This window comes from Schistocerca nitens, chromosome 2 (assembly GCF_023898315.1).
Source record: "Schistocerca nitens isolate TAMUIC-IGC-003100 chromosome 2, iqSchNite1.1, whole genome shotgun sequence".
Taxonomy (NCBI): domain Eukaryota; kingdom Metazoa; phylum Arthropoda; class Insecta; order Orthoptera; family Acrididae; genus Schistocerca; species Schistocerca nitens.
In genome coordinates, this window is record NC_064615.1 from 551526426 (window position 1) to 551542562 (window position 16137).

At 41.2% G+C, this 16137-nt stretch overlaps 1 protein-coding gene across 2 annotated transcripts in view; it reads right to left on the reverse strand.

The window, feature by feature from the left end:
• The window catches only part of LOC126236568 (neuropeptide-like 1), a 452585-nt gene extending 438143 nt beyond the window's left edge, over positions 1-14442 (reverse strand). For both annotated transcript variants that reach the window (XM_049945977.1, XM_049945976.1), the window contains exon 1: positions 14353-14442. In XM_049945977.1, coding sequence (XP_049801934.1) covers positions 14353-14418 — 66 coding nt within the window. In that variant the 5' untranslated portion in view covers positions 14419-14442. The remainder of the gene's footprint in view (positions 1-14352) is intronic.
• Between the last annotated feature and the right edge of the window lie 1695 nt (positions 14443-16137).

Genomic DNA, 16137 nt, shown 5'->3' on the forward strand with positions numbered 1-16137 from the left:
CTGCAATGGGGACTCATCTGAGCAGGCTTCGATTTTCCAGTCGTCTAGGATCCAACGGATGTAGTCGCAAGCCTCTCATGAGAGGCACTGCAGACTACGTCGTGCTGTTAGCAGAGGCACTCTCGTCGCTCGTCTGCTACCGTAGCCCATCACCGTCAGATTTCACCGTATTGTCCTAACGGATGAGTTCGTCATACGTCCCACATTATTTCACGCAGTTTACTTGTGTGTAAGCACTGTTAACGTTACGCAAATGCCGCTGCTCTCAGTGGTAGAGTGAAGGCCGTCGGACACTGCGTTGTCCGTGGTGATAGGTAATGCCTGAAATCTGGTACTCTCGCCACACACGTGACACTGTGGATGTCGAAATATTGAATTTCCGAAATGGAATGTGCCATGCGTCTTGCTCCAACTACCATTCCGCGTTCGAAGTTTGTTAATTTATCGTCGTGCGGCCATAATCACGACGGAAACCTTTTCGCATGGATTACCTGAGTGCAAATTACAGCTCGTCTGCTGCGCTGGCCTTTTATACCTATTGTACGTGATACTAACGGTATATGTGTATGGGCACATCGCTCCCCGTGACTTCCGCCATCTCAGTGTGCTTCACGAAACGACAAACGCGTTTGTCACTGTCGCCTTGAACTTTGATTTATCTATTGCTACTTCGGCCTAACGTGCTTAATGTAATCGAATATGTTTGTTAAGGTAAAGTTATGGGTTATGTGGCCCTACTGACACTCTGTGATCTCTGCCCGTCGTACAAGCCGGGACAAACATTCCGAAAGCAAAACATATTTTTGGACGCATGCAAATGTGTACACAACGATCTATCATAAATTCATGATTATTATTTCACGTAGTTCGTGTCATTTTTAAAGATGCTTTCTCTTCATTCCCACAACTATCCCTATCCTAAGGAGTAAACATACTCCAAATATTGTCATTATTTAAAACTATAAAAGTTCGAAAATTTCGCACGGGCCGCTGGTATTTATTATTTTCCAAAGCTGTTTTCGGCTATTGTGCCATAGTTAGATACAAAGTTAAATATGTGCGGCTGTGACATTTTTGTGGGATCAAATTCTTCAATAAATGGCAACTATAGAGTGTCGCAGTTGGTTTCCACAGATCATAGTTGTCAATGTTTCACTAAAACTGGAGGGATTATTTCAGGGAAAATGAGATGTGAAATATTTAGATTGGATAAAATATGTGATACATTAAATATCGAACTAAATTGCAAATTACAATAACTGTTCTGAGAGGAAAGATAAATGAACAGTATATAAAAGTTGTTGTGACATCTTTTACGTGGGTAACTGAACAAGACGCTCATGTCATCAAAAGGTCCAATATTGTAATCAGGTACACTAAAACAAGTGAAACTAAACAGATAAATGAAACAACTGTAATTATAAAATTCAAGATTTAACAGAGCAAGTGAAAGTACAGTAACTGAAATAAAGGAAAAGATGGGATATGTAAATGGTAGACGTAATTTACGAGGTGGTTGGGATGGGATTATTAACAGTATCTGCTGTTAGAAGTGGTGAGTAAGGGAACTGTGATCATTCAGTACTAGGGTTGGGTGACAGGACATTCTTTCGTATTATAAAAGCGTATGTACGTATGTTCCACATCTCCTCCTAAACTGTAGGGTCGATTTGGACAAAACTTGGTACACGATCACTTACTCTCTGGAAAAAAGCGCTGTGGGGGCAGACCTACTTGTCAAAGGGGTGAGTTTGGTAGTTTACACGTAATTTCAAACTTTTAGGAAACTCCCTCTCGCTAACACCTCCCACAAAATGATGAAAGGAAAAACGTTTATCGCTTATCACACTTTTCGCTGTTTATGCAATAAAACTGGCACATCAGGTATGACGTTTTGATTTATTACTTCTTTACCACTAATTCCATTCGTGACATATTTTGCAGCCAGTGTTCACATTTAGCACTGAATGTGCCTTCAATATTCTACTATTGTACGACACATTGGCCATGAGTGTACCCACGAGAAGTATGGGCCCCACAACAAACTTGTAACATCAAACTACTTGCCCGACATACATTACGAACGCTCGGCTGCGTCCGGGGCCACTGAAATTTTGTCATTTGTTTTTGAGGCCTTGCCTATATTTAAAGGCGCAGCTGCGAAGTATTGATTAGTGTGAAACAGCAGTTCGCTTCCAGCCAAAAACGGTCGGTGCAAGTCGACTGACCTGTAGAGCGACGTGCAGTGGCGCACACCACACAGCCCGTACATCTCGACGGCTCCGGTTCAGGAGATATAACATAAACACTGGGATGGATGAAAAACTGCATCGTCACGCATAACGTTTTAATTTATTTTTTTCTTTACCACTAATTCTCTTCGCAACACATTTCGTAGACAGCATACACATATGCAGCTAAACGAACTTGTAAAATTATATCATTGTACGCCCCATACTTAAGGAGATATGACGTTATAAAGACTGAGATGTGTGAAAATCTTCCGCATCATGCATAACATTTTATTTTATTACTTCTTTACTACTAATTCTACTTGCAAAGAATTTTGCGGACAGTGTCCACACATATCACTGAATGTATCTGCAAAATTTAATCATTATGTGATACATAGTTCAGGAGATGTGACGTCGCAGACTTTTAGCTGTGTGAAAACGAAACTGTAGGGTGAAATTCGCTAGAGATGTGGGTGAAATATGTGTACAAATATGTGTTAAATATACGTCAAATATAAGTGGCATGTGTGTATGTGGGTGAAGCCGCAGGTAAAAAGCTCCTCCCAAATCCATGAACCGATTTCAGCTAAACTTGGCACACTTATTACTATATGGAAAGAAGTACTGCAGCCCTAAGAAACACAAATCTCTTGTTGGTTTGGAGATGATGAACAGAGAAATGTGGGGAAGTAAGAGACGGTGAGACAGACAGCGGGAAGGATATGGAGTCATTTAGGGGGAGGAGGAGAGGGGTGGAGGAGAGAAGAGCAAAGAATTGACAGGGAGGGGTTGGAGGAAATGAACATATAGGGGGAGAAAAGACAGAGAGAATAGAAAGGGTGGATACGGACAGGGGCAGGAGGAGATGAACAGGTGAGAGGAGGATGCCTGTTGGACAGAGAGAGAGGAGCAGAAAGAGTGAGACGGAAAGTTGTGGGTTGAGGAAATGGTCAGTGAGAAGGGGAAGGAGAATATGGACAGAGAAAAGATGGAGCATGTGATGGACAGTTATGGGGAAGGAAGATAAGGACAGAGAAGGGGAGGAGGAGACTGGATAGAGAGAGAGAGAGAGAGGAAAGGAGGAAATGAACTAAAAGGATTAAATATATACCCCATCTAGCATACATCAGGCCGTGCCGAAAAGTAATATCTCTGAATTTGTTATTCGGTTCTCAAGATCGTTTAAGGTACTACATGTTATGCATGTTACTCGGTCGACTCTCACGCTTCGCGGACGCAATTGCAATCGTCTGTCGATAGTGGGCACCGAATGTAGTATATAACATGGCGGTGTGTAACACAACTTCGTCGGTTTACCGCGAGACCCCCAGAAAACTGAAAGCACTGATTCGAAGAGTGGAGCACCCTACTCTTTAGCGTGACAGTGCCAGACAACAAGCGAATGCTGCGACATCTGCAATAATCTGACGCCTTTGTTCTCTGTCATCGATCATCCTTCATTCTGTCCCATCTAGGCCCTATCCGAGTTTCATCTGTTTCCAGAACTTAAAGGAAACCTTCAATGACCTCCTTTTATGGCGATGAAGTGGTGCAAGCAGAGGTGAGGTTGTGGCTCTGTCAACAAAATGAAACACTCTACATTGACGGTATCAACAAACTAATCTCTCGTTGGGAGACATGTGTTAATGACCAGGATGACTGTATTGAGAAATAAATGTGTAAACATGAAGAACAAAGAATCAGTATGTTAATAAAGTTTGTTTTGTTTAAAAAGCTTAAAGAGTTTTCACGTAAAAAATCCGGGGTGTTAGTTAGCAGCACGCCCTTGTAAATGGAAAAGTACAATCTGTGTGTGTTTCATTTATGATAGTATTGATCTACTAAGTAGCAACAGGAGAATCAGTTAACAGGATATATGTTTATTAATTTCCTTTCTTTGTACATTTTACGTAAGACTTCGTATTGTATCTTGTAACTATAGTCTTCTTTAACCAAGTGGTCTGCAGAAGTAGAGCCTCCAGTTGTGTATCTCTAACTTGACTTGTATGGTGTTCCTTCAGATGTTTGAGTATTGTCCTGCCAGAAAGCCCTCTATAGAATTTACCGCAATGACCTGATTTTGTACGTATCTCTCTTTTCCAAAGCCGAAGTGCTCCCTTTATCATAGGGCAAGTGTGTAGGTGATCATATCGTCAACCTAGTAAATAAGAGCAGCAGACTATGTACAAAAAGTTACAGACTTTCGGCTCCTGCTCTGGAGGATGAGGATGTTCCAAAACTCCATCTGCTAGCCTACATTCTGTTTTCTATTATTTTTCAAAATCAAAGAGAATGCTGCTATGATCATTCAAGGTCTATAGTAATTTCTCTCTCCCGTCATCTACTGGAATTAGTGCTACGTCCCCAGTGACAACCATCTTTCTTTAATGAGGAAACCATAAACGAAACAGTTCCGATCAATCTGTTCAAATGTTTAGTAAAAAACATCCTCAAAAACAGAAACTGATTCATTCTTGTACTACACGGATGAAAATAGTATAATGACATTAACTAATTTACCACTCTTTTCTCAATTTGGATTGTATGGAAACCAGTTACTGTATAACAATAGCTAACACCTTAATTGATCAAAACTGTGGAACAAATCTTTCACCGCCGTAATCAGTCTTTTAGTTATTGTTTCCAAAAACTAACTTTAATGAGTGTCTGCATATATATCGTCCCTTTCACTCACCTGAGTTGCTAAAATACACCGCGCGTCTGAATATGTGACTCAATACCTCTCACTCAGGATCGACACCCACTAATTCTAAGGGACTCTGGCTAATAAATAATGATGCTTCACAGATGCGGTCTGTGTAGTTAGTAATTTGTATGGTGTCCTTTCATGATATATGTGTATTCAACGCAAATTTGGTTACTGTTACAGTAAATGCTAGAGGCTTTCTTCGGCGTTGATACAAGTAGAGTGGATCTTACCTCTCAATTGAAACAGTGCAGACGGAGGTGATGCTCTCGCAATGACGGTACCTTGCACTGTAAGTCATCTTCCCCTTCAACTTCACGTATTGTGTTCTGCAAAGTCTTACAAAAGGGCTGAGTCCACTTCTTGCGAAACCTTGCACTCTACAGTGTCATGTCTATAAACTCTGTATCTGAATTCCAAATGCAGCGCACTGAGATTACATTACTTAACGACTACTCGACGGAGTGTTGTCAGATATCAACCGATACACTTGAATGTGAGTGGGTGTATCAGTGGCAATCGATTCACAGCACACGGAATCTTCTCACTGAATGCTATAATAATATGAACATTAGATGACAAAACTTTTAAACTGATTAAACAGCACTATCCATTTCCATACTCACTCTCTCTTAACATTCTCACTTGATGCTCTGCATATTCTTTGTTAACCACCTATCGCATCCTTGTCTAAAGTATATCCCATCCTTGTCGAAAGTATATAAATACACACACACACACACACACACACACACACACACACACACACACACACACAAACGCGCGCGCGCGCACACACACACACACACACATAGTGACTATCCGGGCACCTGACTGAAAAGGACTTATAAGTTCGTGGCGCCCTCCACCGCTAATGCTGAAATTCAATATGGTGTTGGCCCACCCTCAGCCTTGATGACAGCTTCCACTCTCGCAGACATACGTTCAAACAGGTGCTGGAATGGCAGCCCATTCTTCACGGAGTGCTGCACTGAGGAGAGGTATCGATGTCGGTCGGTGAGGCCTGGCACGAAGTCGGCGTTCCAAAACATCCCAAAGGTGTTCTATAGGATTCAGGTCAGATCTCTGTACAGACCAGTCCATTACAGGGATGTTATTGTCGTGTAACCACTCCGCCACAGGCCGCGCATTATGAACAGGTGTTCGATCGCGTTGAAAGATGCAATCGCCGTCCCTGAATTGCTCTTCAACAGTGGGAAGCAAGAAGGTTCTTGAAATATCAATGTAGGCCTGTGCTGTGATAGTGCAACGCAAAACAACAAGGGGTGCAAGCCCTCTTCATGGAAAACACCACCACACCATAACACTACCTCCTCCGAATTTTACTGTTGGCATTACATACGATGGCAGATGACGTTCACCGGGAATTCACCATACCCAAACCCTGCCATCGGATCGCCACATTGTGTATCGTGATTCGTCACTCCACACAACGTTTTTCCACTGTTCAATCGTTCAATGTTTATGCTCTTTACACCAAGCGAGGCGTCGTTTGGCATTCACCGACGTGATGTGTGGCTTATGAGCAGCCGCTCGTCCATGAAATCAAAGTTTTCTCATCTCCCGCCTGTCATAGTACTTAACAGTGGATGCAGATGCAGTCTGGAATTCCTGTGTGATGGTTTGAATAGATGTCTGCCTATTACACGTTACGTCCCTGTTCAACTGTCGGCGATCTCTATCAGTCGGCAGACGAGGTCGGCCTGTACGCTTTTGTGCTGTACGTGCTCCTTCACGTTTCCACTTCACTATCACATCGGAAACAGTGGACCTATGGATGTTGAGGAGTGTGTAAATCTCGCGTACAGACGTATGACACAAGTGACACCCAATGACCTGACCACACTCGAAGTCCGTGTGTTCCACAGAGCGCCCGATTCTGCTTTCTCACGATGTCTAATGACTACTGAGGTTGCCGATATGGAGTACCTGGCAGTAGGTGACAGCACAATGCACCTAATATGAAAAACATATGCGTTTGGGGTGTATATGAATTAAGCTACTTTTGTTGTTCTTAAATTGTAATACCAGGACATGTCCATTACCCTTGTAAAAGCGATTTATGCATGAATAAAAGTATTACTAATTCTACATATTTTCAACTAACATGAATCTCAGCCTAAAAATCCCAAGGTTTGGCCAGAAAGTCCCTGTAATTGAATAATGCGTTCCTCGACAATTGGCGTCTTCGCCTTCCCACGGTCGTACAAGTCGTCGTAGCCTACAGGCTCTCGAATAAATGCACTGTCTGGCTGAAAGTATCCCGACACCACTATGTAATATGTAACTGACCACTAGATGTCCAGAGAGGCGGACTAGCCAGTATTAGAGGGGGTACGGGGAGTATCGCGTCGTCAGCAGAGAAGCAGTAACAGCATAGAGGTTCTGTCAGGAGAGCTCACTGACTTCGAACGTGGACTGGTCATTGGATGGCACCTGAGTAACCAGTCAGAAGGACATTTCAACCCTTCTACATCCGCCCAAGTCGACTGTTGCTGATGGCATTATGGAGTAGGAACGCTACCACGCTGACCTCAAGTGATGTCAGACAGGGACCGCGAGCATTGCGAACGGTGGTTGCAAACATTGGATGAAATCAGCGGCTGGAATTACTTGAGAGTTCCAAAGTGTTACAAATAGTCCAGCTAGCACAGTGGCTGAGCATAGGGAGTTAAAAATAATGAGATACAATGGTCGAGAACCTCCTCATTCTATAGCCAATGATAAGCGACGCTCAACGTGGCGCATAGAGAGACGCCACTGGCCAGCGAATATCTAGAAACGAGTGATTCGGAGTGATGAATCACACTATAGCCTCTGGCAATCTGCTCGAGGGATTTGGGTACCGCGAATGCCCAAAGAACGAATACTGCTATCATGTGCAGAACCAACAGTGAAGTACCGATGAGGTGGCGTTACGATATGCGGGTGTTCATCGTGGTTAGGGCGTGGTCCCCTTGATTAAACTAAGAAAACGCTAAATAATGAAGGGTATGGGCACATTTTACAGCATTGTATACTGCGAACAGTAAAAGAAAGTTGGGAGAAGATGACTAATTGTCTGAGAATGACAGTGCATCCTGTCATGAAACAGCTTCTGTGAGTCAGTGGTTCATGGACAGTATCATTCTTGAAATGGTCTGGCGTGCGCAGAGTCCCGGCTTGAACACAATGGAACACCTCTGAGCTGAGTTAGAGCGTTGACTTTGCTCCAGACCTCAGCGTTCAACACGGCCACCCTCTTTGGTTTCGGCTCTTGAGGAAGAATGGAATGCCATTCCTCCAAAAACTTTCAGACACCTTTCCCAGTGTCCCGGCAAGGTTCAAGCAGTCATAAAGCCGAAAGGTGGACACAACCCTTACAAATCTCCAGTAATTGGTGTTCAGCTACTTTTGGTCAGATAGTGTAGAAATAAGAAGAACGTAGTGGGCCATGTCCACACGCGGCTATCCGTTGCAGCATCTACTCATCTCCTATTCCCATTCCACTCTCACCAAGCAAGCTGCGCCTCCTTCCCCTTCAACTTCTGGCAACACACGCACTTAATATCAGATTATATGCTCCGCGAATGCTACTTAATTTCTAGTTCATAATTATCCCTAGTAACCACTGTAAATTTCGTCGTGGCTTAAGTTTCAATAAATCATTTATCCTGAAATATACTTAAAAATCCTACGACTGAATCAATATATCAGAAAGCTTGCTATGCATTTCCTGATAGTGTGTCATCATCGCTCCTATAGCTACGCGAATAGATGCTTTGAGCCTTTCTTTTATTTCTAGGCCAGTTCATTCTCTGATATGCGTTCCGATGACTTAATCGAGATCTGCACAATCCATCTCAAAAGATTAGTACGACTCGATATGTAGCTTTCCTTTTAGGTTCAGACACATGTTTATTTCTACTTAATATTACTGTACACGTAGTTCCCATAATTCTACCACTTTCAGGTGTTATTCTCCATAGATAACAAAATTATAATTTTTATCAATAAACGAATAAAAGGTAGCTTCATTACACTGTTGATTCAAGATGAGAAACAAACATTTAACTCGACCACAGGAATAATGCCCACTCTGTGACTCCGTTATGTTTGATATGACTGGATGTAGTAAAACGAATATTTGCTTAACATTAAAAATGAAAAAGTGTGTAATAGCTACAGCACTAAGATGAGTACACCTTCAATGCGTTACCGACGTTGATACGCCTGGAATAACAGTGCGTCGGAAGAAGTCATTATTCACATATAGCAGCTGCAACATTCAAAACTGATTCAGAAAACTTGGAAAAACAATAAAATCAAAGTAGGCTCTTTGTTGCTACACGAAATCCTGAGACGTTTAACGTCAAATTGTGCTACAAAAATGGTAGTGCTTGTTTGGTGTAATTCTTCAATTAATTGTTTGAGTTGTTTCCTTTCATAAAATTTTATGAGGTTCACATAGTACAAATCTGGTGCCAAAATCTGCCCTTCGAGGCAGTTTTTGAAGTACATCCGTATTCGCATATTGACTTTCTTGTTATCTACACGTACACAATATGTACACCATTTCTCTGAGAGTTACTTACATTAATAGGTCGTGAAAGAACAGCTTTTCGTCGTAGGAGATAAGTGATTGACTTATTGTGAACTCGTTTTTATTATAGACGCAATCACATTCGATGACACAGACATATCCAGTTTCAGCTTACACTGGCCATCTTCATACAATCAATGTTTTGTTCGCCAAATGGTGCCCATGAGGAGAAGCATCTAAAGATGGCGAATGTAGCCGAAAGCGGATACGATTGTGTTACAGAACGTGGTTACGACTGAAATAAAAGGAAACTGACATTAAAGGGCTGTGTTGACCAGCATAGGGGAACATTAGTAGATATCCATAAACAGTGTTACAGAACGAGCAAGAGTTACCAAATGCCGCCCATGAGGAGAAGCATCTAAAGATGGCGAATGTAGCCGAAAGCGGATACGATGATGATTTTTCTTTTTATAAGAAAACAATTTTAAAGTGAATGAGAGAGACTGCCTTAGACTTGAAACTACTTTCTTAATAACGTTTCTAAAGTTCTAAGCTTCTAGACAAATGTTTTCGACTTTTAGTGACAGTGAATGGTTTGAAACCATGAAGATTTTATTAGTAATTAGTTCTGAAGCTATAGTTTATTTGCTAATTCGATGAACAGGGATTAAAACGCATTAATATACATGAAGTATTCTCCTGTACTTTCCGACCATTTCCTACGCTGGACTGCAGCTTGTTGTCTGTGCCAAAATGTTGTTTTCGTAACCAGCGGTTCATTTGGGCAGAGATGAAAGTCAAAAGTAGACAGATCCGAGCTGTATGTTGGGTGATTAAACATCAAACACTCTCCATTGAAAACACTGCAGGAGCGTCTTTATCGCCCCTGCAGTGTGCGGCCGAGAACTGTCACGAAGAAGGAACTGCATGATAGTTGCGTTACTTGGGGTTGCATGAAATCAGGCGAAATGTCTCGGCAGGCACTCATACTTGGGGGGAGACACGCATACTTCTCGGGAGAGACTATTTTCTAGGCATCTTTACGCGCTCACTGTGCGCTTAGAACTGAGAAGAGTGACGTGACGCTATCTACAGGAATACTAGAGAGACTGCCCAACACATCTGTGCAAAGCTTCATCCGATTTTCACTGTGATTTCCATTTCGCGACCGATAATTCCTTATTTTCTGAATAGCCCTCGTATGTTTCTTGGCATGGACTTAGTCGTTCTGCTTGAGATACGTCATTATGTTTGAGCTCTGAAAGTGTTCACCGATACTTCTACATTACAAATGCAAGACCTATACGACGTAATTCAATCGTTTCTGTCAATAAGATTTAATACCACAACATTGATAACACTGATAAATAAACATGTAAAGGCAATCACTCCAATCACAAATTTATAGATAAAATCGCAGTGTATTTCAGGAATTAAATGTCCATTGAATTGAAAGTCCGTTCTCAAAAAAAGAAACATTTATGATCGACTATCTTACAAATTCTGCCTGTTTGTTCACATTTGAATGTGTATTTTAACTTGTTCCTGAATTTATACGTTTGTCGATGTGCTCATAGAAATTTATTCCTGTGATGCCTTGTCGGCTTATGAATAAATCTGTGACTGAAGCGATTGCTTTTATTTTATTTATTAAGTCTGGTCAGTCATATTAAGCACTCATTGATAGCAGATAAATTAATGCAGTAATGTTTTGTGAGTCATTTCCGCTCTTGCTATACATAAATGTCTCTATAGTGTGATTAATTGCCAAAAGAGATGATAGTTTGTGAACATAAAGTCTGGCGGAAAAAAAAATGAGACGGATTAAATGTTATTGGAAACACGTGGAGTAGTATTTTACTTTGGCCACCTAGTATGCCATAACATAATTAAGAATTAGACAGGAAATTATAAATTATATGAAGTGTATCTCTAGGTCTAATATGGTGTAAGATACAAGAATTTTTTAACAGAAATGTGAAGAAGTGCAGAAAGTGTTATGTATAGCATACTGTCGAAAATACCTGTGTAGCGAAAACAATGATAAGCTTTTAGCTTAACAAACCTCATACCCTCATTGCAAACAGTGTCACCAAGCATGAATCATTTACAACAGGAAGCACATTAAAGACGTCAGCAACTAATTTCTCTTTAGTTCTTGTGCTTAGTTGCTTGCAAAATGTACTTCCCCTTATTATTGGTACGCACTTACCACCAATAATGTCATATTATCGCAGCTTGAGACATCGCGGGGCCGTGATACGCTGAATAGTACATAATATGTGAAAGTCGGTGGACTATGTCTACATTTTCAGACTGATAGGCTACATAAATTTCTCGTTCGTAGCAAAATTATTATTGACAACTACATCACTTGCTTTGATGTATTTTTTTTAGTGTTGCTTAGGAAATCAATACAGTATCCTCTCACGCAGCAGTAAAACAGGTGAAAATATGTAGAATAAGACATAATTTTTCCTAGTATCATCGCTTATACAATGGGATCAAAGTAACTAACTCAGCTTCAGACTGCTCTCTAAAAATGGGCCGAATGCGACATTCTTGCACATACAGTAAGTAGGAATGACAACGTTGCCATGAAAATAAAGTGTATGTAAAAAGGGCAATAGCTATATTTTTCTCGAACTTCATGTTAGTTTAGAGCAGATGATAAGCTGCTGAGAGAATACTTAAAGCAAAGTGATAGTTCAGCATTGTACTGAAGAATACTGCGCAATTTCATGACGAATAGAAAACAAACAAATGGTGCGTATATCCTGAAATACCATACATGAAAGTCGCGGAAATTCCACCGATATGAGACTGAGATGTGCAGAACGAGAAGACTCGGTTTTCAAGGTTATACGCAACGGATTAAAGCAGTGTATGACTGCGGGATTCGAGCAAATTTTTTTTTCCATTTATGAATTAGTGCTACCGGCCTAGCAGCTGTCTGGCCTTAGATAATTGAGCGGAGTCAGAATCACGTGGGAAAAGCAAGATTCCGAATTTTGCAGTATTCGGCGCAGTAGACAGAACCTCTTACGTAGGTTCATCAGACACACTGTTTTAATTTATCGATGATACTGCTCTGCACTGTTCAGGAGAGGCCACGAAAATATTGTCAGGGTCTGTTGAGGCAATTTCTTTCAGTGAATCTCGATTGGAGTATATTGTCACGCTTCGAAACTGTAATTCGTAATGACGATACAGCAAAATATATTAATTATAAACAAAAAATTAAGATTCATCTTTCCCGAGTTATTTTCAGCTTTAACAATCGAGCTTAGTGACAATTCCACAGGCAAATAAGCTTACATATAGCTTATAATCTTATCGGTATGGCTATGCATAAAATACTTTATTACCTGTAGCTGCATTAAATATACAAAACAAAACCATCAAACGAGTCCTTTAATGTAAAAAGCAAAGCACTTACCCTATTGTGAGAGATTATTCCTCAAACCTGTCATTTAATCCGCAAAAGTGAAACTTTTAGATAATTCGGCAGCTTTGCCATACGGAGTACATTGAAGTAATTAACAAATAATTCCGAAAGATGCTGGAAGAAAGTTCCTTTAATTTTCTGCACCTTTTGCATTAGAGACACTTAAGAAAGAAATTTCCTGTCAATGAGGGTTTTTCAGTTTAACAAATTCAATTTTTTTGTAGCTACCACTTTCCTTAGCGAAGTTTTCTGTCTTATGCCAGATACCTTCTGCGACAATAATGCGTTCGGATAGCATGTGTCCGATAACTCTTGGGATGAGTAAAAATCGGTTCAGATCTTTCATATTTAACGAGTCTTTTTTAATAGAGAAATTTTGTATACCTTCCATGAAATGAATGTCACATTGTGGGCGAAGCATATTTATTACAAACAGGTATTTTTTAGATTGTAAGTTTACATTAACTCTGGTGGAAAGCGCCTAACATTGTGTCCGTTTAGACGAAGTTTGATCTTTTACGTAACAGCTTCTATTCTAAAAAACTTTTATTTGCTTTATAAAATTACCAATATTGGTGTGCAATTTCATGACGATTTTCAACAAACAGCTTGCCACCTGGCGCTCTTACTTCTTTTCCTTTATATTAGAATTAATACTTCGTAGCGCTGCAACAAGGTAACAGTTTAACAATTCGACTACTTAGCGAGATCCATACTTTTTTAGCTGAAACGTTTAAGCTTACAATTTGACATGACACACACACAAAAAGAAAAACATTTACAAATGATTTTCTGACGCTCAGTTTCATCAAAATGTGAATCACACCTTAATAAAGTTCATTCATGTTATTAGTTGAGCAGACGAACTTTGAAACTAACCACTAAAAGCCAGTTAATGCCATATTAGCATTCTGCAGCACTCGCTGGCTAACGTTTGCCAGGTAAACTAATATACAGAGTGATGAAACTGAACGTGAAAAATGGGCAGAAATTGGATTTTTCTCAGGGAGACTGATGTTATGCCCCGTTGTATAAGGTTAGGAAACAACCACGTCAGAACGACGTAAAAATTTCTGAAACGTAACGGCAAGCAAGAATAAATTAAAAGGCGCATTTAGAGAGATAAGATTTCAAAATCTAATACTTCGAAATAATTTTGGAAAATTAATAAACTGGATTAAAAAATTTAATGTCTAGGGGTGTTTGTTAGAATACTTGGCATTCTATATTGACCTGCAGCTCTAATTGCTGCACTCTCCAAGTAGGGCCTTCCCCATTGTTGTGCAATAGACACGGGGAAATCAGGAGAGGTATACAACAGGTAAGATGAGTTGGAACCAATCCATTGTTGAATGGCTCTGAGTGGTGCCATCGTTTGATGGCGCTATGGGCGGGGAGGTTGCGGAAGGGCGCCTACCTGCGGAGGGCGCAGCGCGGCGACGGCGAGGGCTGCGCAGAGGGCAGCGAGCGAGCACCAGCGCATCTTGCCGTTCGCGTCGCCTCGCAGTCTGGCCACGAATGTGCGACGCCCCGCCGCGACGCCCCTTATATAGGCGCCAACGAAGCTACCGCGCAGGCGCCGTGGCTGGGGCTGCGTGGGTAGCGGCTTGGCGCGCCCTCGGCCACCCCCTCGACGGACGGCTAAAATTTCCACGTCAAATTCTCGAAGCCCCCGTGACGTCATGCGATAATACTGCTCGAGCGGAAGAATGCAGGGAACGCCAAGTTGGTATGTGTGGGATCTGAATAACTTTAACAAAAATTGGCGGAATTAAATAGTAACGTAGTTACGCACAACCTACACGTGTGAGCTGTAGGGCGAAATGTTGCGCAACACTGCGTTTTTGGTCAGTAGTGTACTTAATTTCCGTCGTATTTCCTTCCAGTTCAAAGCGCTTAGATTTGCAAAAGACGTGTCTACGACTGTCGTAAGGCTTGCGCTCTGACTGAAAATCCATGTTATATGGAGTGTGACACACTGCTGAACAACGACACCATATCATTTGAAGCGCGCTGCAGTTTCATCTACATCTACATCTACATGGACACTCTGCAAAACACATTTAAGTGCCTGGCAGAGGGTTCATCGAACCACCTTCACAATTCTCTATTATTCCACTCTCGTATTGCGCGCGGAAAGAATGAGCACCTATATCTTTCCGTACGAGCTCTGATTTCCCGTATTTTATCGTGGTGATCGTTCCGCTCTATGTAGGTCGGTGTCAACAAAATATTTTCGCATTCGGAGGAGAAAGTTGGTGATTGGAATTTCGTGAGAAGATTCCGTCGCAACGAAAAACGCCTTTCTTTTAATGATTTCCAGCCCAAATCCTGTATCATTTCTGTGACACTCTCTCCCATACTTGGCGATAATACAAAACGTGCTTCCTTTCTTTGAACGTTTTCGGTGTACTCCGTCAGGCCTACCTGGTAAGGATCCCACACCGCGCAGCAGTATTCTAAAAGAGGACGGACAAGCGTAGTGTAGGCAGTCTCCTTAGTAGGTCTGTTACATTATTTAAGTGTCTTGCCAATAAAACGCAGCCTTTGGTTAGCCTTCCCCACAACATTTTCTATGTGTTCTTTCCAATTTAAGTTGTTAGTAATTGTAATACCTAGGTATTTAGTTGAATTTACGGCTTTTAGATTAGACTGATTTGTTGAAGGCAATCATACGCAAATACTATTATCCTCCACACCTCCACACAGTCCAATAACACTTGTACAAACATTAGTTTGTGCTTCGATTCTGTGGAGCTCGAGCCCAGACGATTGGCTAGTTTTACCCGGTTATACCTTTGTAATACGGAAAAGAAAGGAAGAGGAAACGCGGTATAATGTGTAAAGACTGACTAATGAAAGAAAAACATATTCGCACATTACGTTAGTCTGAGCTGAAGATATTGTCACATGATGAGTATAACACATTTGAACTTCGCGACCACGTCGGTTAAGAATAAGTTTGCAATCGGGAGAGAAACTTTAACAGCGCGCCAAAAACTGGCAACAATTGTGCGATTCCTCGTGCGCTGACGGAGGTATGAAGATTTCATATATGCATCTACACACATCTGTAGTACTTGAGTGTTAATTTTTGTACTTAATATCTTCCTTCAATATTTTTCGCCCCTCCTGTTCTTGATTGTGCGGTAATTTATCGTTTTGAACATGACTTGTTGTTTATGGTAGGGTCAATCGCTTT